At 36.2% G+C, this 25,700-nt stretch overlaps 1 protein-coding gene across 1 annotated transcript in view; it reads left to right on the top strand.

Annotated features, from left to right (window-relative positions):
• EYS (eyes shut homolog) overlaps positions 1–25,700 on the top strand; it is a 706,383-nt gene that overhangs the window by 248,258 nt on the left and 432,425 nt on the right. The window contains exon 21 of the mRNA XM_062489770.1: positions 9,036–9,157. Coding sequence (XP_062345754.1) covers positions 9,036–9,157 — 122 coding nt within the window. The remainder of the gene's footprint in view (positions 1–9,035; positions 9,158–25,700) is intronic.

Here is a 25,700-nt window from a genome sequence, read left to right as displayed (position 1 = left end):
AATAGGGCTAGTGGGTGTAGTGTTTGCAATACCATTAAAAGGTGTGAGCCTCCTGAAGTCCTGTCACCAAGCACCTTCAATATCCAGAAATAGAAATTCATTAAAGTAATAAGAGGCAAACTCCAGGAAGGCCAGAAAAATGCAAATTGCAAAAGATTGCCCTTAATAAGATCAAGCTCTCCCGGGGAGTGGAAATGAGACAGAAAAAGTTATAGCTAAGATTAAATATTTTTACAGCCTTAAAAGATTAGAATAAAAGTCTTTAAATTTCCTGCTATCAGAGAGAAAAGTCTTTTTTTTCTCTTATATGAAATATGAGCTAACAGGTAAAGAGTGTTTAACCTCTACAATACCAAATACAGATAGAACCATAAAATCCAAAGTTATAATTTCCTAAAGTATTACTTCCCTAAGCTCACATTATGGACAACCTACAGCACAAATGATTGATATTTTATTGCCTCATCCTAAATGATGCTAAAATTAATTTTAACTATGTATTAGAAAAATAACGAAAGAGGGAAAGACAGCTCTTAACATTTGAATGTGAAGTATTAAGTTAGGATTTTATTGTAAGAATACTATTCCCTTTTCTCTTATCTGTACAAGTGTTTCTTAATGGAAATCCCTTCTTAACAGTCCTTTATTTTGCTGAAACATCTATAATTAACCTGTATTTTTCAGGACAAGGAGAAACACATTACTAAAATCTGGCGCTCTTAAAATCACATTCTGATTCTCAAGCCAAAGTACGACAAAGACATTCTAATACAGAGAGGAAGAACCTGAGACTGGAATAATTTTATAAAAATGGGGAAGGCTGGTAATGCTCTTATCCCTCAGTTTATCTAGCCTGTCTCCATTTTTACAGTTCCTTTGGCTTTCTCTCTCTCTCTTCCTTCTAGGAAATTGAATCTTTTAAATGGTGGCAAACACTGGCAAATTACAATGTATCTCTTTTATTTCTTGTCTAACAACCTCTTTAATAATATTTTAAGAGCCATAGAGTTTTAAGAAAGGAACCTCAAAAGTAAACTCTCATTGATTTTTCAATTAAATAATTTGTATTTCAAAGGAGTGCTTGTACTTGACTTTTGGTGACTTATTTCTAAATCATGTTATGCAACAAGTGAATTAGACTGTTGGACACAGTTTGTGCTTTTCCCAGAAAGTATTGACTCTTATGATGACCCATTTTGAGATCATACGTATTACAGAAATTCTCTTGCAATCAGAAGCTGCTATGAATTTTTCATTTGTGAATGCAGCCATCACTAGATGACCCTGATAAACAAACTGATCCAAGTTTTTACGATATGACCCAACTTCAGTTATGCATCATTAAGTAGTTGCATACTCTTACTTTTGGTAATGGAAAACTGTGAGTGAAGAAAGGGTGAAAAGAGTGCTGAGATTTAGTTTCCAGTAATGAGGACATGTATCAAACATCTGAAACACTGGATTTTTTTCTTTGGTCTTGGAGTAAATTCTAGTAAATTGGGCTGCATTTAGTGCTTCAGAATTTGGGGACACTGGAATTTCTGTTTTGGGAAACCCACTTTGTCTGGTTCCAGGCATGCACAATCCTTCCAGGAGCTGTGGCAGTGGGGTCAGAATGACAAAAATTCTTGATAGAAAAGATTCTGAACTTTCTCACAAAGACACACATATTACCTGGGCATTAGCAACTGCCTAGATGTATGAGGCAAATACATGGGGAAATTTCCACTATATTTTAAACTTCTGTGCATATTGTTCTACTTTAAAAAGTAAAGAATTATGGTATGTCTCTGAAAATGAGCACAGCCAAGCCACAAGAGATGCAAATTCAGGTGAGCATGGATCCATGCTCTCATCCTTCCAAATGAGCTTTCCTGTAATGTGCTTTATTATAATGAAATTTTCTATAAATTTAAAGTGGGGTTGAGTGAAAGTTCAAAAGAAGAGACTTGACATCAAATAATATTTTGAATGTCTGGGTGCTTATAAGGATATTTAGTTTGAAGTGTTTTTGGAAATGCCTGTTTCTTTAACTTTCCCCTACTTTTGAGTCAGATGTTGGCAAAAATGGTGCTTTCTGGTGATTGAAGTGTACTGATGTGAAAATGGTTATATGCTTAAGATATAAATTTGAATGAGCTGTTATGTTAAGGCAGGAGATAGCTTTGTTTTATGGAAACCGGTAGTTGTTCTTCCACATTTTTTTTTTACTTTCCTTAAAAAGTTACGAGCTGCAACACCGGGTTTGTAATTCAAAAGCAGGATGTTATGTCAGTACCTAGACTATTCCTTTGGAATATCATAATTAATTCCCACAGCTCTCCTGTTACCTGAGATCCAGGGATAAACTGAAAGCTTTGGACAAGCTTTTAGAGGGGTCAAGTTCCTGTCAGTACTCTGGCTTAACAAGAATGTGTCCATGACCTTTCACTAGTCATTGAACAATTGAGCTGAACGTCAAAACAAATACACTGATCAAAGGCTGATACTCAAATGTCTGTGACTAGCTGGATTAGTTATTTGGTTTGTGTTGCACAAACAACTTAAGGCTGTTGTTTTTCATTAGTTTTCCTGTACTGTTCAGCACCTGTCATGTTGAAGATTATTTGATTGACACATTTCTTAGTAAGCTCTCTACGAGAGGAACAAAACAAAGGTACGAACAGAGTAAATGGCAGAGGTCAGGAAGCAGAGACCAAAAAAGACTCTTCACCTATTATTAATTATGTAGGAGGTCTCAAACTGACTTTGGTTTTTGTCATAAAGTTATTGATGGATTGGGCCAGTATCAAATCTTATTTTTTCCCTTAAATCCTTCTTATTTCCCAAGAAAAATCTTTCCATATTCACATCAAAAACTTTTGAAACACTTTGACTGTAACATTTGTTTATATTAATGATTGTTCTTAAATACCTCTTATTGTCTTCCAAAGTCCATATTTCTTGTAGCATCTCGTAAAATAACATTTTAAACTTACTAAAAAGTATAAATCCACAGAGATTTGGATTTGTTATTGAGTACTTTTCCTTTTTTTCTGCAAACATAATGCATACATAATGTTTAGCATTGCCCATGCTCAAATGGAGTATCTGTGCCAATACTAGTAAAAGCCATGTTGCCTGTTTGCATGCCTCAGCATGTTACAGATGAATCACCACACAGAAAACTAACCCAAACAAGATTTACATTGGACTGTGAGGACTGTCATGTCTGAGCAGTGATGGGAATAATTGGTTAAATTGTAAAGGCATAGGCCAAAATTTAATTGTATGTTAAATATAACATGAAATCTAAAATAATTTTAAGAGAAGACTGTTACTAGCATTATCTATGATTCAATTTTAAGATAACTAAACTTTCACCAAAATATACTTTTACAAAAAGTGTCATTATAAAATTAGCAACATCAAATGCAGCAGTAATTATTCTTTAGCAAAACACCATTCTATGTAATGGTTTTGTATAGAGACCTGCAGTGCAAATAGCAAGTGTTCCCATTTCAGATAATTTCCTTTGTGATTACAAATTGCAGTACAGTTCACTTAGAGTTATAAATACACAGCATGTCTAGATACCAGCCATATTTTAAGCTGGAACTTGCACTGAATGAAAATGTCAGCTTCTTTTTACTAATGGTGTACTATTCAAATATGATTAAAATCTTAATTTTCGCACATACTTATTAAATGCTTTTAATATTATTTTAAATAACACAGAATTATTACAACGTAAAGCAAAAAATCATTACAACTTACCACACTTTACTTGTACCAGCTCTTTTAAATATGCTTTTTCGTTAATTTAGCCTGTTCATTATTTAAAATGTTAGAGAGATAAGCAAATTTAAAGTGTTCCTCATTTCTCCTGTAAGCCTTGCTCAAAATTTTAATTAAAGTAAATCTTGTTTATCCTTTATATCAGATGATATATAATTTATAATAACTTAGGGTACAAAAGAATATAAGTAGTTTGGAAGAGCAAATAAATATATTAGTCAGCATTTTTAAGATATAATTGATAGGAAAAGATATATAAATAAATAGAGAGAATTTAGAAGTCTTTATAGAATTACCTAATGCTACCTCAATATCTGTAGATAGCTAGTACTTAATATTAAGTTATTTAGCCTGGTATTTCACGTTTTTAAGTGCTTAACACAAAACACACAGATTTTGTAACTTACATAGCAAGAGTAAAATAGAAAAGAAGCCTTTTATAAAATAAAGTAATTTATAAGAATACATCAGTTAATTATTCTAATAATAACATTCAGTAACTATTTTGGTGATTTTTAAACAGTAGTCTTATCAGAACAAATCACTTGTAGTACTGTTTAGAAATTAGATTTTTAATTGTAATTTTTCATCACTTTTGAATCCATGTTTCACATTTTTTCACCTTATTCTTTTATGCCACTTATTATAATCACTCTTCCAATTAACATCAGTATTAATAACCTTATAGCAAGCCTCCTGACACTCAGCCCCAGAGGTGTTTCTTTGCTGTGAGTTAAGCAATCTGATTATTACAGAGTTATTAACTAATATTAGAGCAAGCCATGTATGTCTTCTAGAGTTGCAACAACAGAGCTAATTGCAGATTTTCTTTGTGTCAGAAGTCAAATTTCCTTAATTTGTGGAGCAGCACAGTTAATACATTCACTCTTCCTACAACCTGCGAAGAACAGGTAAATAATTCATTATCAGAAGACAGAAAAGTAGTGCATTTGCTGGGACTTCACTCTGGTGAAGGTCTTGTCTTAGCTCAGACTTCTGTAGTAAAAATGAAAGTGTTAAACCAAATGAAGATGAACAGATATCCTGGTTTGGTTTTGTTCTATATTTTGTTTTGTTTTTAAACAAGCTTGCTTATTTAGGATATAAATGCAAACAGACTTGCACAAAGAAAACAATGCCATAATGACAAATGGGAATCTAATTTTGTCAGTTAATATGTATGATTATGCAAATGGTTAAATCAATAACAATGTAAAAGTAAAGCCCTAAAGTGGCAACTCAGAAAAAACCCTTAAATTAACAAAAAAGGTTGCATAAATAATGATAGGATCTCAATATGGTTTAGAGCAGTTGCAAATATGATTTCACAGATGCGTACATTTTTATGTTCACGTTTATTTCACAAGGTGAAATGAACTGCTGTTAACACTACCAAAATGAAGCTGCATGAAGTTTTTTCTGTAGGAAAAAAATCTCTGATTCCTACAGACAAGAGTTCTGTGATGAGTTTTCTATAGAGGCTGGAGTACATCTCCAATTATGTGCCAATGATAGGTTCATCTTGTTTGACTTTAATGGAAAAAGGGTTGCACCCTAAGAAAAACACACTGACAGAAGAACTTGGAGCACAAAGAATAAAGGAATGTTTCTATGTTTCCTTTCGTGTATTTCTCTTTCCAGGTGAGGGTTTTTTGTTTTTTTCCTGTGAATTAGAAACTTTAAAATCCCCCCAAAAATGCTCTGTCACCATGGGTATCTTTAATTTTTTTTTTTTCTCTAGACATGGAAAACATATCTGGAGTATATATCTATATGATAAAAATTCTTCTCAACCTATATATACATAGGACAGGCTTGAAGATTTGCCTTGTTCATAATTAGGATCTTTGTTGTGTGCGATGAACATTTTTCATTGCAGTTTCTTTTTGCCAGATGTTCAGCTACCATTTCCTAGTGAAGTAACATTGAATAGGGCTTAAGGAAATGATTAATTCTTCATTTACTGTGTTGGAGAAGGGAAAATATGCAAATGCTCTTAAATGGCACTTTCAGCACACACAGTTAATTGGATAAAGACATGCCCATACTCATATTTGGTTCTGGGTATGTGTGCAAGGGATCAGAAATTTTTACCTTAGCTGGTAAAATCCACTCTTCTTAAGCATAGTATGCTACATATTGTAAAAGAGAGAGCTAAGTACAAGGAATAACTATAGTGTTATTTATGCACTTACTGTGTTCTTTACAGGACAGACAAAAGACAGTTTGCAGGAACTCAAAGGTACCATTTATTTTAACCTGTCTCCAACGGATAGTAATACATAGTTACAGTAAAAAAGGGGGAAGAACATATAAATAGGGATCAAATTCTATTCCTTCAGTCTCTTGCATGATCCACTGCATGCTTTCTACTATGCAACTTCTTGTCATTTTATGTTGTTGGTGTATGCTAAGCTCTGACTGACAATCCCAGCTCTCTCAGCCTTTCCTCATCTGAGAGATGTGTCAATCTCTTAATAATGTCACTGGCTGGACTCTTTCTGATAACTCCATATCTCTCTTGTACCAGGCAGCCCACAGCTGACACACCACTTAAGGTGTAGCCTCCCCAGGGCTGAATAGAGGGGAAGGATCACCTCCCTCAACCTGCTGGCAGCATTCCTCCTAATGCAGCCCAGAGTGCTCTTGGCATTTTTGGCCACAAGGGCGTATTGCTGACTCTTGCCCAACTTGGTGTCCACCAGGCCTCCCAGGTCCCTCTCTGTAAAGACCTGTGTCTAACAAAACCTTTTTTATCTGCTTACATATAGTTTAATGCAACACTGCACTTTCAATTACTGGAAAACCACATTGAGATGAAATAATGTGTAAGAATTTTTAGCTTTTTCTGCACATATGCATGATATACATAAATGTGAGTAATGTTTTGTGCTTGATGTGACAATTCTCATATAATGAAAAGTCTGCAAAGAACAGAATTTCAGCATTTGATTGACAGATAATTTTAGTGAGACTAGAAAAATACTGATGTGTTCTAAACAAAACTCTTGGCAAGCCTCCTTTCACTTCTCATTTTGTAATCCATGTCTTGAAGAGCTTTTTGGAAAAAAAGTTGGTATGTCACAATCCTAGTATGTGTGAAAACCTAACCTGAAAATAGAAAAATTTTTAAGAGGTGTCTGATTGCTACTTATGAATATGGATTAGTAGCATTCATTTTTTTCCCGTTTGACATTAATAAATATGCGGAGAACTGAGACATTTGGGTGTGGCTATTATCACAGATCACAGAATATTCTGAATTGAAAGGGACATACAAGGATCATCAAATCCAACTCCAAAGTGAATAGCCCATATGGGAATTGAACATTGGTGCTATTAGCACCATGATGTAAACAACTGAGCTAATCTTGGAGTCAATATTTTGATACACTAACATATCGAGTAGTAATGTAATTTGTCTCAAATGTATTTTCTTTTTTCTTTCTTTGGCACAATTCACAGCAAATTATTTTCTTTCCAAGTTCATCTCTGTGCTACATTTAAAAGATCTGATCATTTTCTGACTTCTATTATAAAGTCATCAATATTGGAAAAAAATTCTAGGATCAAGTCCAACTGTCAATGTAGCACTGCCATTTTCACTACCAAATCATGTCCCCAAGTGCCACATCCACATTTTTTGAACACTTACAAGGACGGTGATTCAGCCACTTCCCAAAGCACCCTGTTCTAAAGCTTGACTATTCTTTCAGTGAATAAATTTTTCCTAGTGTCCAACCTAAACCTCCCCTGGTACAACTTCAGGCCATTTTTTCTTGGTTTATCTCTTCTTATGCAGGAGAAGAGACCGACCTCCATCTTGCTACGACCTCCCTTCAGATGGCAGTAGAGACACATAAGGTCTCCCCTTGAGCCTCCTTTCCAGCAGACCAAACACCCCCAGCTCCCTCAGCATCTCCTCACAGGATCTGTGCTCCAGACCCTTCCCCAGCTCCATTGCCCTTCCCTGGACTCTCTCCAGCCCCTCAGTGTTTTTCTCACAGTGAGGGGCCAGAACTGGACCCAGCACTTGAGGTGTGGCCTCAGCAGTGCTGAGTACAGGGGGACAATCCCTGCCCTGCTCCTGCTGGCCACACTATTGCTGATCCAGGCCAGGATGCCACTGGCCTTCTTGGCTACCTGGGCACACACTGGATCATGTTCAGCTGCTGTCAATCAACCCCTCCAGGTCCTTTTCCAATAGGGCAACTTTCCAGACATTTTTACCCCAACCTGTGGCATTGCCTGGGGGTGTTGGACCCAAGGGCAAGAACCAACACTTTGGCCTTGTTGAATCGCACACAACTGGTCTTGGCCCATCAATCCAACCTATCCACATCCCTCTAAAGAGCCTTCCTATCCTTTAGCAGACCAACACTCTCACCCATCTTGGTGTCATCTGCCCATGTTCCATACCAGATTTTAACTCAGAAAGATACCCTTCAAATTTATTTCTTGACTTATAAAGTTTGTCTCAATGGATTTAGAACATCCGTGTCACAGAAATCATGGGTGTGTCCCAAGCAAGCATAGCAATAATTTTCATCAACGAGAGCACAAAATAAGGAGAATGCAGTTGGGAAAATACAAATCACAAATACACTGTGTACAAGATGGTTGGTGAAAAAGTTGATTTTACCAGATATAATAGAAGATGCATGTAAATAATTTCATTTGAAGTAGTGGTATCAATGAAGCTGTTCCACACTCCAGGAAAATCATATTGAGTGAGACTTTACATTGTTAACTTCCTTTCTTTTTTTTATTCTTTGCTCCAATAAAATACTTCAAGCTTTTAATTTGTCAGGAGAGTATAAGAGTATCATTACAGAAAGGTCTGGGTCAACTGCTCAATCTGGACTCCCTTCAGAGTTCTGACTCTTAATGTATTATATTTTTAAAGTGTATTAGAAAATTAAATAATTTCTCTTTACTGTTCATATGAAGATCATAGCCCGTATATCTTTGAAATGCAATTGTCTCTGTCTGTTTCCAAATTTCAATAACAAAAGCCTAAAACACAACAAAGTTTTTTGTGGTCTCCAAACACCTGCACACCTGTAGATGTCACAATGCTGGTACATTACACATTTCATCATCATGCTGTGGGAATGTATTTATGCACTCATATCTTAAAAAAAAAAAAGTTGTTCTGCTATCTGTTAATGTCTTCCAACAATTAGTAATAGTACTTTAGTAATTGCATTAAAATACAAAGAGTAACAGATTTTTTTATTTTACTTAATGTATTACAGAGATACCAGTGTGAATGTTTGCCTGGATGGGAAGGAACATTTTGTGAAAAAGAATCAAATGAATGTAATTCAGAGCCTTGTAGAAACAATGGCACCTGCATGGACCTTTTCAACAGCTATCGGTAAGCGTTACATCTCCTCGCTATATGGTCATGTTCCAGGAAGGCCAGGCTTATACATCCAGCCATTATTTTATTTCCCAGCTTGGGAAGGAAATTTTATTACAGAAATGGGCAAACTACTTTTGTCAGGATACAGTGCTACACCATACTTTCATGTGAATCCAGTAGATACAATACACAGTATACGTAAAATTAAAAAAAAATAAAAAAGGAAAACAGTATGATATAAAAATCATTTAACAAGTAACCTAGTTTGGAACTGTACTTTGCCAAATAAAATATAGTTTCTCTTTCTGTCGTATTTGCCCTATAAACACAAGACATAATTTAAAGAGTAAAAGTACTGGTAGTGGGCAGTTGGATGAGGAGATTATATCATTGCTGCCACCTTGTGGCTTCATATACCAACAAAATAGTAATTTAACTAAAATTTATATACCTTCAGACAAAGCAAGAGGATTTGACACTAACAATATTATTTTTAGCTTAAACCTGAATCTTTATTGCATGCATGAATTCATGGTTTAAAAATTATTTTATTTCATTAGCATGAGGATTAGGATTCCATAAACAATCTAGTAATCAGTTTCTGCTCCATGAAGCTAGGATTTATCTATATTATGATGTCAATACTAGAAGAGTCCTGTAAATTATTAATAGACACTGATGTGGCTGCATATATTCCTCGTAATACAACCAATAATCAGAAAGGAAACTAACCACAGCTGACAATGGAGAAATGACTCCCCAAATGCCCTAACATAACTAAGTTAAATAACATAATAGATACAATATTTTTTAAAAAATATGTTCACAACTTCACCAAAATGGTTTGTGATGTCCTAGAGCTGCATTTTTATGTGGTGCTAGACTTCCTAGTTTGCTAAAATATTTTTATTCTAATAACAGAAAATGTGGCAATGTTGGAATGTAAAAAAAAAATTAAAATATTTAAATGTTGTGGTTCTTATTTTTCTGATGTCTGTAGTTCTTTGTAGTCTACCACCCTCAGGACAATTATTGGTGAATGGATATTTTGCAGCCATGAATCCTTACTTGTCCTTTTTTACCAATTTTTCCAGCCTGTAGAAGCATTATATGTATTACAGGAGGTAACAGGACTTCTGATTTTACTCATACCTGAGTCAGTTACTTACACACAAATCCAAGGACTTCCCATTTTTATTGAGAACAAAAATACTCAAGAAGTACTTTTTCTGGATTTGGCAAATACTGAACTATTATAGAAAATGTTTAAAAGAAAATTGATTTGAACAGTAAGCACCAGGTATATTTTTTTCACAGAGTTATTTGTCCTAGTAGACATAACAGAACAGGAAAATTAGACATACCATTGAATCATCCTATACAAGAGGCAGGTTACACCAAAAAACCCAACATCTTCAGAGCTACCTAGAGTTGAAAGTGACTCTGAGACTTGGCAACACTTAGGAAAATTAGTATAGCTCAATATTTTATTTTTATAATATAATTTCATTTCAATCATTAGAGCTGTCCCTATTTGTACTCACAGATGCTAAAAGACCATAATTACTCTTAATTAAAAAAAAATGTGTTGGTTTTTATTACCTTTGCTAATGCTTCTCTCTTACAAGCTACATCAACAAGACAAAGTGTTCGTGTTATGGTAGTGAAGCAGTGGCAGTAACTGATACCTGAACCTGAGGACATCCAGCCATGCCTTTAAATTAAAATGTAGTTTTAAAACAGGATAACTGGATTATAATTGCCTAACAGAAAAGATCATTGCAGTTCTTGAGCTGTGCCCAGGCATTCTTTTGGACAGGCATTAGTCTGGACCAAAGTCAGACCAGCAAGTGCACTGAGAATGCATCAGTGATAGGCAGTGGAGTTTCCTTGCCTGTGGCCTTGTGTTGTCACTGTTTATTTTCCTGCTATAAGCTGAGCTGATGGCTTCAATACTCAGAATCTTCTGAATTTCTTTGAAATTGACCACACCATGACTGGCACTTGGTATCAATTGCAACTCAAATTAATGTAAGGGATAGATAAATTCAGCTTTCTTTTATGCTTTGATAATCTTCATTAGTTTACTTTCTCTTAAATATTTGCAAGTCCAGCTGGAAACATCAGTTACTTAAAAACTAAGTAATTTATTGTGCAACAGCTTAAAATATATATATTTGTTTATGAAAAAAGTGAATATAATGAAAATGAAACATTTTCTTACCAAATTCTAATCTGTGACAAGACAATAATTATAGAAAGCATAATTACTAATTAAAAAATTCATTTTTGAGTTAATTTTCTTCATCTGGGCTACTCATTATTGAATCTTGAAATGAAAACTATCTGGCAAAACTGAAGTATCAACAAATCTGTCACACTGAATACCTTTCTTTATTGATTCCACCACAGAAAAATAAATCACATCCCAACAGGAAAAAAGAAAATAAAGCCTTCTCAGAAGCATATTTTTATTTTAAAAAATCAGGTAAGAAAGGTACTGAACCAGTTGTCAAGCTTGAGTTGTTGGATGGGAATAAGTTTTAATATGTCCCTTTCATTCAACTTAATTTATGCTCAGCTGCTAAAATGAGAGATATCTTTTTTATTCTTTCTCAGGTTTCAGTTTGGCACAGAGCACATGGCAAATAAATTCATTTAGAAAAAAATTCATGCATATATTTAATGCATATATTTCCAGTACCATGTGACTTTAATTCTCATGATAACATGAAATCTCAAATTATGGTTCTGAACATTTATGGACAGATTTGTCTAGTATCAGCTAAATTACTTATTGCTTCTCTATTGTATTGATAATTCGGAGGTTTATCCCTAGCAACATCAAACCCTGATTAAAGCTCCTGTGTCTCCTTTGCTGTTACCAACTTTTGAGAGAAAATCTATTCAACTCTTCTTGCCAAATAACAGGCAACATAATTTTATAGATGAACTGGAGTTTCTAGTGATGTAGAATACTTTGGAACTTGTCTGTAGTCATTATGACATTAGAACTTGGAGAGTTAATCAAGTGTCTTTCCAAAGTACTCAGTTCTTCCTGTATATTCACATTGAAGTCCACATTCATTTTGTCACTTCTTGTTGTTTATTATAAAGAATAAAAACGGTGCCTTGCTGCCGTTTTTCTGTTTACAACATACAAAGACTTCTTCATACTAAACAGGAAATTAGACCTACCTAAGTATATTTTCTTATGCCATTTATCTGTCTTTTATGTTTTATGACAGGCTCAGTGTTTGCTTCAGTTGAGTATTTTGTCAGCACTTGAATCCATCCACTATAATAATAAAATATAATTTTTATAATCTTAGTGTAAACTGAAGTTCACTTCTTCATGCTATCTTATTCACTTTGGATATCTTACTTTTGCAATCATGACCCCTTATTATTTAGTAAGTTAGTTATTCAGTTAGTTTGTTTGTTTGTTTGTTTTGATTTGGAGGCAGACATTTTCCTGTCTGCTCAATCTTATCCTTGATATTTTCCTTCCAGCATGTTTTCCTACATCCAGTTTGTGCCACTATGACAGGTCTCCATTTACCCCTTCACAGTTATGGATATTATAAACCTGGCTGTATTATAAAATGCTGAAACCTCTCCTTACCACTAAGTTCTGCAAGGATGAAAGTTGGTAACTGCCAATGTCAGCTTAGAATTTGAGGAACAAGTTCCTTAAGCACTTCTGAGAAATTATTGCTAATGTGTGCAAAAAAGTTGACTACATTTAAATTCTCCCAATTTAAACTCTTTTGCACTTTACCCTGTCCTGTAAGAGGCCATGGTTTTCCTACCTCACTTTAAATTCCAGATGAATGAATAATTTGTGTACATAGCAGAAGGTATTTTGAGTGCTTTCAGAACTTATCTCAAACTGTGCTAGTCTTCCTTAGCAATCCTTCTTCAATTAGTAACCATGCCATGATCATCTTTCTTTGTCTTTCCTTAGATAATGATTTATGCCAGCTGACAATTTGGATAATCATACTGTCAACCAAAGTTAGACTTATCCTGCCTTATCCTTGTTGTTACTTTCTCAGTACATTTCCAAGTAAAACATCTTGCCCTATTGCTCCTCTCTTTGTTCCTTAGCATTTGAAGCCATGTCTTTTCAGACTAATAAAATAGTTTTTCATTAGTGTAACCTGTGTTAAGCTCTTAAAAAGAGACCAGTCTTAAGTCATTAGGATATATGCAGTGTCATGCATACTTTAATTGCAGTACTGTTACAGAAAGTCAGCATACTGTTTCTTTTCTTTTTTCCCTTTCTGGAAAGGATTTATTTGGAAAATCAAAGTCAAAATCAGCCTCTGCATTTTCTCAGAAATATGCAAGAATTGCTCTGTGCCAAGTTGTAGAAGCAGGTGATTCCTAAGTTCAGGATATGTAAATATCTGAAAGATCTAAAAGTAAAAGCATGCCTATTTACACAGTGTGTTTTAAAGATATGCTCATCTCAAAATGAGTGAGTTTTAAATTACCACAGAATTCTAAAGGAAGTCACGATATCATTATAATTTTAATGCTGTGTTCAGTGTGCCTTCTGCTTTTTACTCACATTCCTTTTAACCACTGCTATACTCTTCCTTAATTTTTTTCCCCAAAAGCAAGAAGCAGCTTTTCCCATAGTTAAGTATCACATTGGTATTTAATGATCCCAGATGCCAAATGCTAAAGCATTTTATTGCAAGCAGCAACTCTTATTTGTCATTTCTTCAGGGTTCTTTGGCCAACTCTTCCTCTCTTGCTATAGAGACATTTTCCAAAACATTTTTTTTGCATTTCTGACTCATCTTTTGTTCAGAGTTGTACTTTTTTTTCCTTCATTCTAGTACCAAGTTTTGTACGTATTTCTTACTCTAAACCATCTTTAAAAGATTTATGTGGACAGCCAGGAAATTTACTAATGAATTAGATAAAGAAATGTGTGAAAGTACAAACAAGTGTTTCCTCCACAGCTAGCAAGTGTTTTAGAGTTCCTCTTTGGTAATACTGCTAACAAGTGAAAATGTGTAGTGTCCTTCTTGTAATACTGCAGTGAAATGAGCTTTAGGGTTTCTATTGCCTTTAGCAAAAAAGGAAAATATTGCTGCTCCACCTCAGCAACATCTAACAGCCACTGACATTCTGCACTCCTTAGGGCATATTTTAGCTGTAATTCAACAATCTTCTCAAAGAAAAATAACATTTTTATTCAAAATCCCAATAAATCATTAAAATTTGAAACAAAATACAGTGAGTACCTCCCCCTCTCCCAAATTAGTTAATCAGCTTTTTCTTCCTGAACAGTAGCATTGCTCCACCTGGTATATTTAATCATTAGGTGATACATTTAAAATAAATGTTTTAAAATGTATTTTGTTTGCAAACACTCAAAGACATAAAACAATCATTTGATGAGCTCACAGGTTAAATGGAGGGAATGTAAATCAGTTTCTAAAATAATAAGGTACCTCAAGCATAGCTTTGAGAGTGTGTGAAATGTAATATAAGTTACCCAAATTCATCATTGCTGTAGGCCAGTTAAACACTTTCATTGCAAATATTGTTCTAATACATGAGCAGAGCTAACAAACAAAGGAGTTTGCACAGCAGTTTTTGGTCTCTGGCTTATGATATGCTAACTTTCCTGGGAACTCCTGGGGTCATCAAAGGACTGCTGTGAACCTTTGAAGAGCTCCAGGGTGCCTGGTGATCCCCAGAAGGGATAACTACAGAAGGTTGTGACCGCTAGCAAGCTGTAGCAGTGTCGCACAAGCGTTGTTGCCAACTTTTCTTGATTTATGGGGACTTTTAAGTTTTTTGTTTCCAGCTGACTCCACATTAAGGACAGCCAAGCATGCTTTCAGCAAATGCTAGAGTGTATGTAACTGCCAAGCCCAGAGCACAGCCAACAGAATAGAAGGGGCCAGAAATTCCACTGAGGACACTGTGTACTTAGGTAGTGAGGTGCTGCATGGAACTATCACTGACCAGCCACAGGAGTCATTAGATCAGCCCATCAGAGACCTCAAACTGGACTGAGCTCCTCAGGGAGGATGCAATTCTGTAAGCCTGGAGCTGCAGAAATGTCTGGAACATCTTGCTGAGGCTGGGATCAGATGATAGTGTCCTTGCCTGGAGGAAGCATTTGTATGCTGGAAGAGGATCTGTGTTGCCAAGTAAAGGAGCTTCAGGAGGCAGTCAGCAGTCTGTGAAGCTGAGATGGGAACAGTATCATGCTCTCTAAGACTCTATAAATGCAAGAACCTGAACTCCCAGACATAATGGAGGAGAAACAGGAAGAGTCTTTGCATAAAATTTTGGAAATAGAGACTTCAGTTAAAATGAAGGGTAGAAGCTTGTAACCTTGACAACAGGATGAGGGTTCCTGTCCTATCTGAGCTCTGTCACTACAGAGTAGGCTCAGTGACCCAATACCACAGGATGTACTAGAAGCTCTGTCCAGTGAAGCATCTAAATCAGCTAAACCTGACTCATGAGGCAACACCAGAAGGAAGGATGAGTGATAGTAAATACTGGGAGACTCTCTACTTCATGCTCCTGATAGGAAATATCATGAGTCCTGAGGGAAATGGCTCAAGTCCTTGTGAGGCCACTTTTGATTATCTCTAAAAAATCTTGGTGACAAGGAGAGGTTCCTAAGGATCAGAAGAAAGACAAGTTATGGAAATACATCAGAGAATGGAATGCACAAAGGTAGAAAAACAGAAGGCTAGGAATGGAGAATGTGACTGCTGCTTTCAAGAAAGGCAAGGAGGATCTGGAAAACTGTGGACCAGGTAGCCTTACCTTGGTCCCTGGAATGGTGACGAAGCAAATAACCCTTGAAACTGTTTCCACACACATGATGGAAAAGATGTTCAGGAGAATGTTTTCACAAAGGGAAAAGCATTCCTGATGATGGCATTCAGTGAAATGACTGACTTGACAGATAATGAGAGAACTGTGGATGCCATTTCTCTTAGCAAGACTTCACACACTACCACAACATCCTCATAGACAAAACTCACTGAATTGCTGGACATAAAAACCATATTCAACATAATTCATCCCTTTATCATATTACGTAGCAATGATATTAAAACTGAAATTCAGTGGCTTGTCAATAACAAAAATTTAAAGAGAAATCTTGGGTGGGATGTGATGATGTGTGGGATGGTGAGAATTAAAACTAGAATGGAAACAAATAAGATAGGCAATGCACAAAAAGAATGAAAAAAGTTTTCAAACAGGTTTCACTACCTCATTATTTCTAATCTTAATACTATAATGCTTCTGTTGCACATGATTCATAATAAACTCATTCCTGCTTGTTCTTTTGCCCTTCATTTAACTGCTCCTTTAAAGAACATTCACATTTTAAATTAGGAAAACCCTAGTAAAATAGGAAGTTTAAACAAGCAAATAAACAAAAATGCTGCTGACACTTCAAAAATGGCTAATTAGAAATGAATGGGAAAACCATCTGTCTTTGTTAGCTACATATTAGATATTTCATGCATCAGCAGTGTCAGTAGCACAAAGGAACAACATTTTTCCAGGATTATGGGCATTGCTGCTGACATTATATCCTTTTGAGCCATGAAGAATCAGTAAGAAACAGTTCCACACAAAAGGACAGGGTGCAGATCCCATTCTCATTACTATAAAAACTATTCCTTTGATTTGAAAGGTCATTAGTAAAATCTACATTTCACTTCTTGGAAGAGATTTCATTAGTTCCACAGGTATTGTTCCCATTTCCTACGTTCTTAAAGCAATTCTAAAGTGGTCAGGGGTCAAAATTTTTGTAAATTAAATGTGTCAGTTTTAATGTCAAGATGTTACATGTGTTTATTTTATCTTGAACTGGCTTCACAGCCAAAAGAATACTGAGGTTTCATCTTCAATTATGAGGCATTTTCTTTTGAACTAGAGAATAATTTTCAGAGCATAACAGTCACAATACTTTAAAAAAAATTTGAATGGGATGGGAACTACAAAATTGGTTTTGGAGAAGACCATTAGTGTATATTTATAAAAAGCAATTTTTAACAACTGTGAGTTATTAAGCTAAAACAGTTGCATCTTAGAAATAATTGCTTATATGATACATATGTACACATATAAAAATTATACATCAAATTATTCTAGTGCAAGTTATCTATACAAAACACAATTAGAAAATCAACACTGGCTTCCCCACCACTAGTTTCTATAGGTAATAAAATTTTAGTTAATTGTGTTTTGGATTTGTCTGGAATTTACACTGTGTGTGCTCCATTAGATCAATACAAGCATTATAGGAGTTTATTTAGACTGCAATTCCAGACCGTACACTGTTAGAAGTCCTCTATATACCAGTGCTCACTCTTCAGCAATAGCAAGCAGACTAATGCAGGAACAGAAACCATATTTTCTTCTACTAAATGCCAATATGGATATATGAAAAAAATCTATCAAAGTGAACCTTTATCTTTGAAGGTCACAGGTGGAGAAAAGGGACCACAAATACAAAAATCACAGCTCTCTACAAGCATCCATAAGCATTGTTACATGTAGGTCTCTTGGACTTGTTCATTCTCTGTCTGGAAGGGACAGTCATGAAATTTTCATAAGTTTGCTCTATTGAAATAACTCAGTGAGACACCCATAGAAGAAGGTTGGATTGTTTATATTACAGAAGATATCAAAGGTAGATAAAGACATAACTGACTCTTGGAGACAAACTGAAAATAATTTCTGTTGTTTGCTTTTATAGTTTATATCAGAACAATAATCTTTGTAAGGACAAAGCTATTTTTTGAAATGCTGTTTACCAGGACATGACAAGTCAAATTTGGTTTTGTAACAGAATCTGCAGTAGAGAAATAGCTACCTCATGTGTGACTGCAGATATATTTTGTTTGTAAGTCTGGCTTCTTTATAACTTTGAGAAATACTGTCTGACTTGAATATGTTTAATTTTGTTGGGTTTTTTTTTGTTTTTGTTGCTTTTTACTATTTATATGGTTGGAAAAATTTCTTGAAAAAATTTTTCAAGGCTTTACTCATATAAATATTCTTTGGCTAACCTAATAAAGATCTGTGTTAGATGATCTTTGGTAAATTTAGTCTTGAAAGATGAAATGCTACTGCCTCTGTTATTTTTTGAGGTTGCAATCCTCTAGCACTATTAGGTGAATGGCAAGAGATTATAATTTGGCATATTAATGAAGGTAAATTTGTTAAAATATTTTTATTCCAATAACAAATGTAAAATTAGAGACATCTCTGCTTCTTAATCCATTTACAAAGTATTTTCTAGACTGCTAGTCTCAGTTATAAGACTCTCTAGCCTTTCCAAAAATTTTATTTTCTATAGGCTCTTTTGAAGATCTGAGTTTATAACGACATTAGCATGACTGCTGCTAAGTGTTGAAAATGTTTCAATAGTTCTCTTCAAATATATAAATATAGATACTATATATGGTTAAGTGATGTCATGATGATCTGATATATCTTGCCATACTCAGTACCATATACATCCTTAGTTGTAAGTTTTTTATAAGCTCCCATATGGTTCTAGGCATAAAGTCAATGTCTTCTATATTTGGAATAAATTAAAAAAAAAAAAAAAAAAGGAAAAAAAAGAAAAATAATACGTTAGTCCATTTGTCCAGATAAATGTTTTTTTGTACCCTTGCTTCTCTTGGATAAGATTGTGCTTTGATGTCAGACTGAGCTATACAAATATTGTTTCTTCTATGATTCTCTTCCTTGGAACTTGAGTAGACCCTAGTAAAGAACAATCAACAATTCTGAAAAATTTTCCGTAGAATATTGGAAACACTCCCCCCCGCTGCCCCCCACCAAAACTGATAGAGACATCTTACTTAATTGACTTTCAGAGCTCAAAAACTGCAATATGAAGGAGACAAACATTTCTTTGTTCATTCACTCAAATCATTATGCTGAGGTCAATTGCACAGACTTTTGACTTGGTGTGCATTATGTTCAATTTTTTCTCGTGTCAAATCCTCCAAATGTCAAGGTAGATTTGTATTATTTGCAGCTCATAAAATTTCAGAGCTGGAGCGTGTTATCTAGCACTTCGTGTTGCCATCCTAATTATTGCTAATAAAGATTGCAACTGTAATCACCTTTATTTGGCCTTTTCTGATTGCTTGTGATGGAAGGAACAGACCAGGAAAGATCTCTTTTACTCCCCCTGGGCAAAAGTCCCTTCCTCTGTGAGCACTCTACCCAGGGAGTTCATTTTTCTTTTCTGCAACCAATGCTATCTCTGTATATAGGGTGAAGAGCTTTGAGGTCAATTGACAGAACTACAGCTGCTTTGCTAAACTTCCCAAATTTAACAAATGTTTCTCCTGGAGGGTCTGTTACCTGCATTCAGATGATAGCTTCTACTTTTTCAGTGCAGCATTTTTCTTCCTTTCAGATTTCTCAGGTCAAAGAGGACTTGTCTCAAAATCAATACTAAAATACCGTAAGAGGTGCCTGTAACTCTCACAAAATACCAGAGCAATAAAAACCAAGAAAAGGCATTGAGCTGCTTTCCATAACAACTAGGCTCTTTACAGTGCAATCTTGTGTAGAGGAAGAGATTTCCATGGGGAAATAGTGCTGAAGATACCAGTTTCCACAGGTGCAGCAATAAACCCAGTTACCATCAAAGACCAGCATTAAATTAAGAGAGAGGAGCACAAGCAAACAGGCAACTGGGGAGATGGAAGCTTTTTATTCAAAATCCTTGAAAGATGGAGAGTCATCCAGATAGCTGATTTATTCAACATCTGAACCTAACAGATTAACTTGCTGTAACTCTTGGAAGCAACATGACAACTGATTCCTTCTGATTCTTGAAAGAATGAAATAATAGTTTTTTGGGTTTTTTTTCTGTACCAAAGTGAATTAGTACTTCACAGGATATTGGAGACAGATTGTTTACTTACAGTTCATGGTAGCATTGGTTTACTGATGCTCGGTTTTCACAGATTAAGTGTTTTCTCTTTTACAAGTCTTTGGAAGATGCTGCCTGTTAAAAAGGCTTCAAATTCCATATTTTCTCTCAGATTGCATGGTGAAATTTTGAATGACCTTGTTGCTGCTGTACTGATTGTTGTTCCAGTGTGGGATGAAGAGTACATAGGCAAAGAATGCAGCTCTTGGTGTTTGTGACAAGAGATGGTAAGATAAAAAGGAATTTATGTCCTTTTCCCTTTGCATTTTTCCAGGCACAGATGAAAGTCTACTGTGGGTTTAGCTAATAGAGGACATTACTTAAAAGAGCAGCTTCACATGCCAAAATGCATATACATTCTCTATAGGGGTCTTCAGTAATTCAAGAAATTAATGCTGCTACTCAGAAAATTGTTTGACATAGAGAACACGAATTCAAACAGACCTTTATTCTCTTCACTGTGTATTGTGTGATAACTTGCTAAGATGCATTCTAAAATTTTCATATTACTGTGGTATCCTTTTTGTGCATCTTGGTAAGTTTGGGAGATGGGAGTTCCTAAATTTTAAGGGATGGTTCAGTATTTTTAAATATAATTTATTTTAAAGAACTTGAACATGATAAACAGTTTTTCTAGCACCTTAGGTAATAACCAAAACTGTAAAGCAAGAGTAAAAAAATGCATCCAAACATTGGAGTGATTTTTTTTTCACTTTTAAATTAATTTCTACTTCTTCTAAAATAGGAATTTAAGTAGGCAAGACTGATGGGAAGGAACTTCAACACCATGGTTTTCCCCATGGTCATGGAGTAGACTGCTGATACCAAACCATGTTTTATTTACTGGTTCTGAGCCATATGGCCCAAGTGATCCTCCCATATGACAGCAATAATCTTCAGTTTTGCTTATTACAGTTTTTACTAGTTTTGTTGTCTTCTTAATTACAAGTATTCTAAGTATTTAAAAGCACTTGTGCTTTTAAAACATTCCTTCAAATGAGACAGTTTGACTAGTGATTTTTACTTATTTTAATGTTTACCACCTGAAACAGAAAATAATGCAATTTCATCTGGCCTTGTAGATATGATAAATTGCTGTTAGTCTTATTGAGATAAATAAGGAAATAGTTTGATCCAAAAAGAAAATAAGTATGTACCTCATCTCTGGGATCCAGTAGTCTGCAAGTTGCATCTAGACTTATATAAGATGGATTTCTGGTTCAGGAAAATGGAAAAAAAGAAAACAGCAGCATGAGAAAAACTGGAAGTTGAAAGTATAAATACCCTTTGTATCATGTAAAATTCTGTTTCCTGAAACAGAAATATGTGCATTGCAGTTGAAACAGAGCTTAAAGCAAAAGCCAAAATATAACTTGCTGTCTCATTGAGCTGAATGTTACCTTGTGATTGTCTGAGCTCATAGCTTCAGAGGATTAAGAAAGAAATATATGCAAAACAAATACAACTTTCTTTATCTGTTCCTCTAAAATATGTTTGGATTTTTATTTTTTTTTTTTAATAATGCAATGTCCCTGAATACACAGAATATCAGAAATAAATTTTAGTTACTGTTACCAAAGGGAAGAATATGAGCAGAGAATTATGAGGGAGGGAAGTATACAGAACAAAGAAAGTATATCTTAAAAATGAGAAAAAGAACAAGGATTAAAAGTCTGAAGCAATTGAAGTGGAAGGGAATGAAAACTATATAAGCCCTTTGAAGCGTTTCTGTATGCATCAAACATTCAAAAGACACACTTAGACACTCTTAGAGTAGCAGAAACTTAACCTTCATATCTCTCTTCCTAATAATATACCTCCCAAATAATTTTTCTCCAGTTTGGGGTCAATATCCATGCATGCCTGTTATTACCTGGTACCATTCCACATGTACTTTATCTATGCTTTTTTAGCCACCATTTCAGATTCAACTTGTAGACTGCAGGTGGTGTATATAGTTCCCATTAAGCCAGTATCTACATCTCAGTTAAATTAAAAAATTCTATGTGTGTGTATGACAATGATAAAAATGTTTTTTTTTCCCTTATTCTAGCTTCATATCCTTGTTCTAACAGCTGATAAAAGCAAGTGGTCTTTCAAATATAATTTTTGCACTTTATATTCACCTATAAATTTACTCTGATGGACAAATTGTTCTTTGCTTATTTACTGATTAATCCTTTGGAGAGAGCTACATCAGCCCCTCAGCCCCCTGGAGTGTATCTCATGGAGTTCCACAGACTTAGGTATATTCAGGCTCCTCAAAGCTGACCTTCTCCTAGGATGAGAAAGACTGCAGTCCCCCAAGTACCTAGCATGAGCTTCAGACATGTAGGAAGCGAAATCAACAGTAAAAACTCAGGCAAACGAGAATGTCAAATATCTCAGTCTTCTTCCTGTTGGTTGTTGCCAGTTCTGCCTTATTTACTGAAGAGGTGCTTTTTCTTTAACCTTATTTTTGTGGTAAACATACCTGCAAGTCCCTTCTTATTCTTTGCAGCTCTTGCCAAATTAAGCTCCAAATGTGCCTTAGCTTTCCTAATGCCACTACTACGCATACAGACAACATTCCATATTCTTCCCAGGATAAATGTCCCTTATTCCTCACCTGTGCATTTCCTTCTTGCATTTCAGTTTACCCAGGAGATACTTTCTAAGGCATGCTGGTCTTCTGCTTTCTTTACCTGATTTCTTACATGTGGAAATCAAGAACTGTGCTCTAAAATAATGTCCTTAAAGAGCTGCCAGCTTTGTTCAGATCCCTTTTCCCTGAAGGCAGTTTCCTAGGAGACCCCATGGACCCAATTACTGAAATCTAATCTAAACTGCTAATCAACTGAAAATTTCCTCTCCTAAAATTCAGGGTCCTGACTACTCCACTACTGTCCTATATCCCTCAAGATAGTTAATTCCATCAGAGCATAAGCTCTGCAGCCCAGCTTAATGCTTTCTCTAATTAGTTAATCGGTGTCACATTTGCTTGGTTACAAATGGAGAGCTCTAAAAATAAATTAGGGAATGAATAATGGTAGTGATAGTAAATGCAGGCTGAAATTAATTTAGGGACGATGAGGAGACACATAGGTGAAAATTTGAGGAGACCATCTAGGGCTGGCATCAGAGATCAGAGAACTAGGAGCACAAGGACTTCAGAGATAAACTTGTGACTGCTTTTGCAGGTTGAAGCTGGTGAAACCAGTCTGGTAGCTGTCTGTGGAGCAAAGAACATATTAAACTTTCAAAGTATGAAAAAAACCCCAAAAACATTTGCAGGAGGAAAGCAGAGGTAGAAACATGAGTGTTTGAAGCCTTTGTAGTGACTGGAAGTGTATGTCCTTGGAGCTTTGTGGTGTGTGTTGGTGCCCTAAATTTCAAGCTGTGCATGAATTGAAAGCAAGCTCTTATTTCACTACCTCAGATGATCCAATAGCCTCCAGCTTACAAGGAATAAATTTGTCACTGAGCACTGTGGTTTCTCAGGCTGTTAGTTGATTTGATTGAATGCACTAAACAACATAAATCCTTACTCCAGAATGGCCCATTGTTGCAGGTATTGCATGGCTAACAGCTGACCTAAACTTCACTGAATGTCTTGCCATTTCTCATCAAGAATTGGTCAAAGAGGCAGTTGAATGATGGGCACACTGTAGCTGAGGTTTCAATTTAGGATTCCTGTTGTTTTGACTGAACAGCTGAGGAACAAGCAGTTCTAGTGCTTCTTAAATATTCCAATGTTGTCTGCAAACCATCTCTATCTGTGGCAAAGGCTAGTGCTCTGATAGATATTTTCCAAATAGTTTTTTATACAGAAGACTAAAAAGACTGGCTTCTTGTATTTTTTTTTGCTGCAAAGAAAGAGGTCGAAAAGCAAAAAAAAAGAAGTCTTCTGAAATTCATTCTACTCTGGAATATTTGTCTACATTACTGCTTATCACAGAATATGCTGAGTTGGAAGGGACCAACAAGGATCATCGTATCCAACTCATGGCCGTGCACAGGACCATCCCGAAGAGTCACACCATGTGCTTTTGTTATGCTTTGGCATTTTCTAGAGCTTCTAGCTGAACTAGGTTGGTGTTATATTTTGGGTTTGCCAATTTTAATATATTTACCTTTTGTTGTGAATGAAATTAGGAATAAAAGCAAAGCAGGCTTAAAACTTAACAGGGGATAAAGAAAAGCTTTATTAATAACACAAAGAAAAATAATAATAAATTCAAAACAGACCTTCAGACTACTCTCTCCTCCCTATTTTCACACTTTAACAACATACCGAGACACTTCAGTCAATTCCTTACTTAAATAATCTTTTTCAGTTCACTTTAAGGAGAGGAGTTTCAGCAATAATAATAGTTTCAGCTATTCTTTTCAGCTATACGGATGTTTTTAAAGAGAGGGGGAAAAAAATTCTCTCCTGACTTCACTTTTTTTCACAAAAAGCAGCCGCCCGGGATCTGCCATCATGAAACTCCTCCCACCTTCACAGCCTTCCCAGAGCTGTGCCTGTGGGCCATGTCAAAGTCATGGGGTGTTACTTTTAAGGATGAGCTACTCAAAGGCAAAAGTTCTCTTCAGCTCTCTTCTCTCTGTTCCTATTTCACTCCCAGGAACAGAGATCCCTCTTTTATCCCTTGGGGCAAAGGATCTTCCAAAAACTTTACATCTCGCCCCACCCACCCACCCATGTCTTTCTCCATGGTTTAAAGGAATTTTTTAGTGTAGTACAGTCCACCCCTATAACTTACAAAAAGATTTCTCAGCCAACCTTCATGGCGTCTCCTCATTCTCCTTCCATCTAAAAACTTAGCTTCTGCTTCATTGACTTTGGTGTATCCTTTCTGTTCTTCCCCCCACCCAAGGAAGGATGGAAGGTCTGTAAGTCTTATCTTTTGGTAAAAAAGTTAAAATCTCCCACAGAAGTTGCAGGGGCTGTGCCAGGCCATGCCGGAGCTGTGTCAGGATCTCAGGGTGCCCAGGCCACGCTGGAGGGGCAGGACGAGAACTGCAAAGTGCACGCAGAGGAGAAATGGGTGCCAAGGCCGTGTGTCCATGGCTTTCCCCCGGCGCTGCCCGCCCCCAGCTCCAGCCGCAGCCCGGGGGTTCTCCCTCTGCCCTGCCCAGCACACAAAGCCCTGGGGGCTCTCCCGAACCGGGCCCGGCTGCCTCCCCCCAGCCCGTGAGGGCGGCCGGGCGGGCTCGGCCACCCCAGGGCTGCTCCGAGCCGGGGCAGGGCAGGGCAGGGCCCTGCTGAGCTATGGCCACACCCGGAAAAGGGCGAGGATCTCAGCAATGGGCTTTGATTCTTTTTGGTTGTCGGGGCTCCTGGTTGGAAACGGGGCCCGGCAGCCTCCCGAGCCCAGCCCTGCCTGACCCCACATGAGAGGGACCCGGGTCAGGTCAGCGTTACCTTGTGAGAGGATGGAAATGCAGGAGAGCTTTCCCGGCGTTTACTTGCTTCAAATGTGATTCACGGAGCGAACCGACTTTCCCAATTGGTTTCTCAGGCTGTCAACAACTAAACCAGCCTTCAATTGGTCCCATCAATCCACAGAGGATGTTCTCTTGGAGAAAATCTTCCTAGTGTCCCCACCC

This window comes from Cinclus cinclus, chromosome 3, assembly GCF_963662255.1.
Source record: "Cinclus cinclus chromosome 3, bCinCin1.1, whole genome shotgun sequence".
In the NCBI taxonomy this organism is placed as follows: Eukaryota; Metazoa; Chordata; class Aves; order Passeriformes; family Cinclidae; genus Cinclus; species Cinclus cinclus.
The sequence above is the reverse complement of the archived record's forward strand: the minus strand, read 5'-3'. Positions and strand labels throughout refer to the sequence as shown.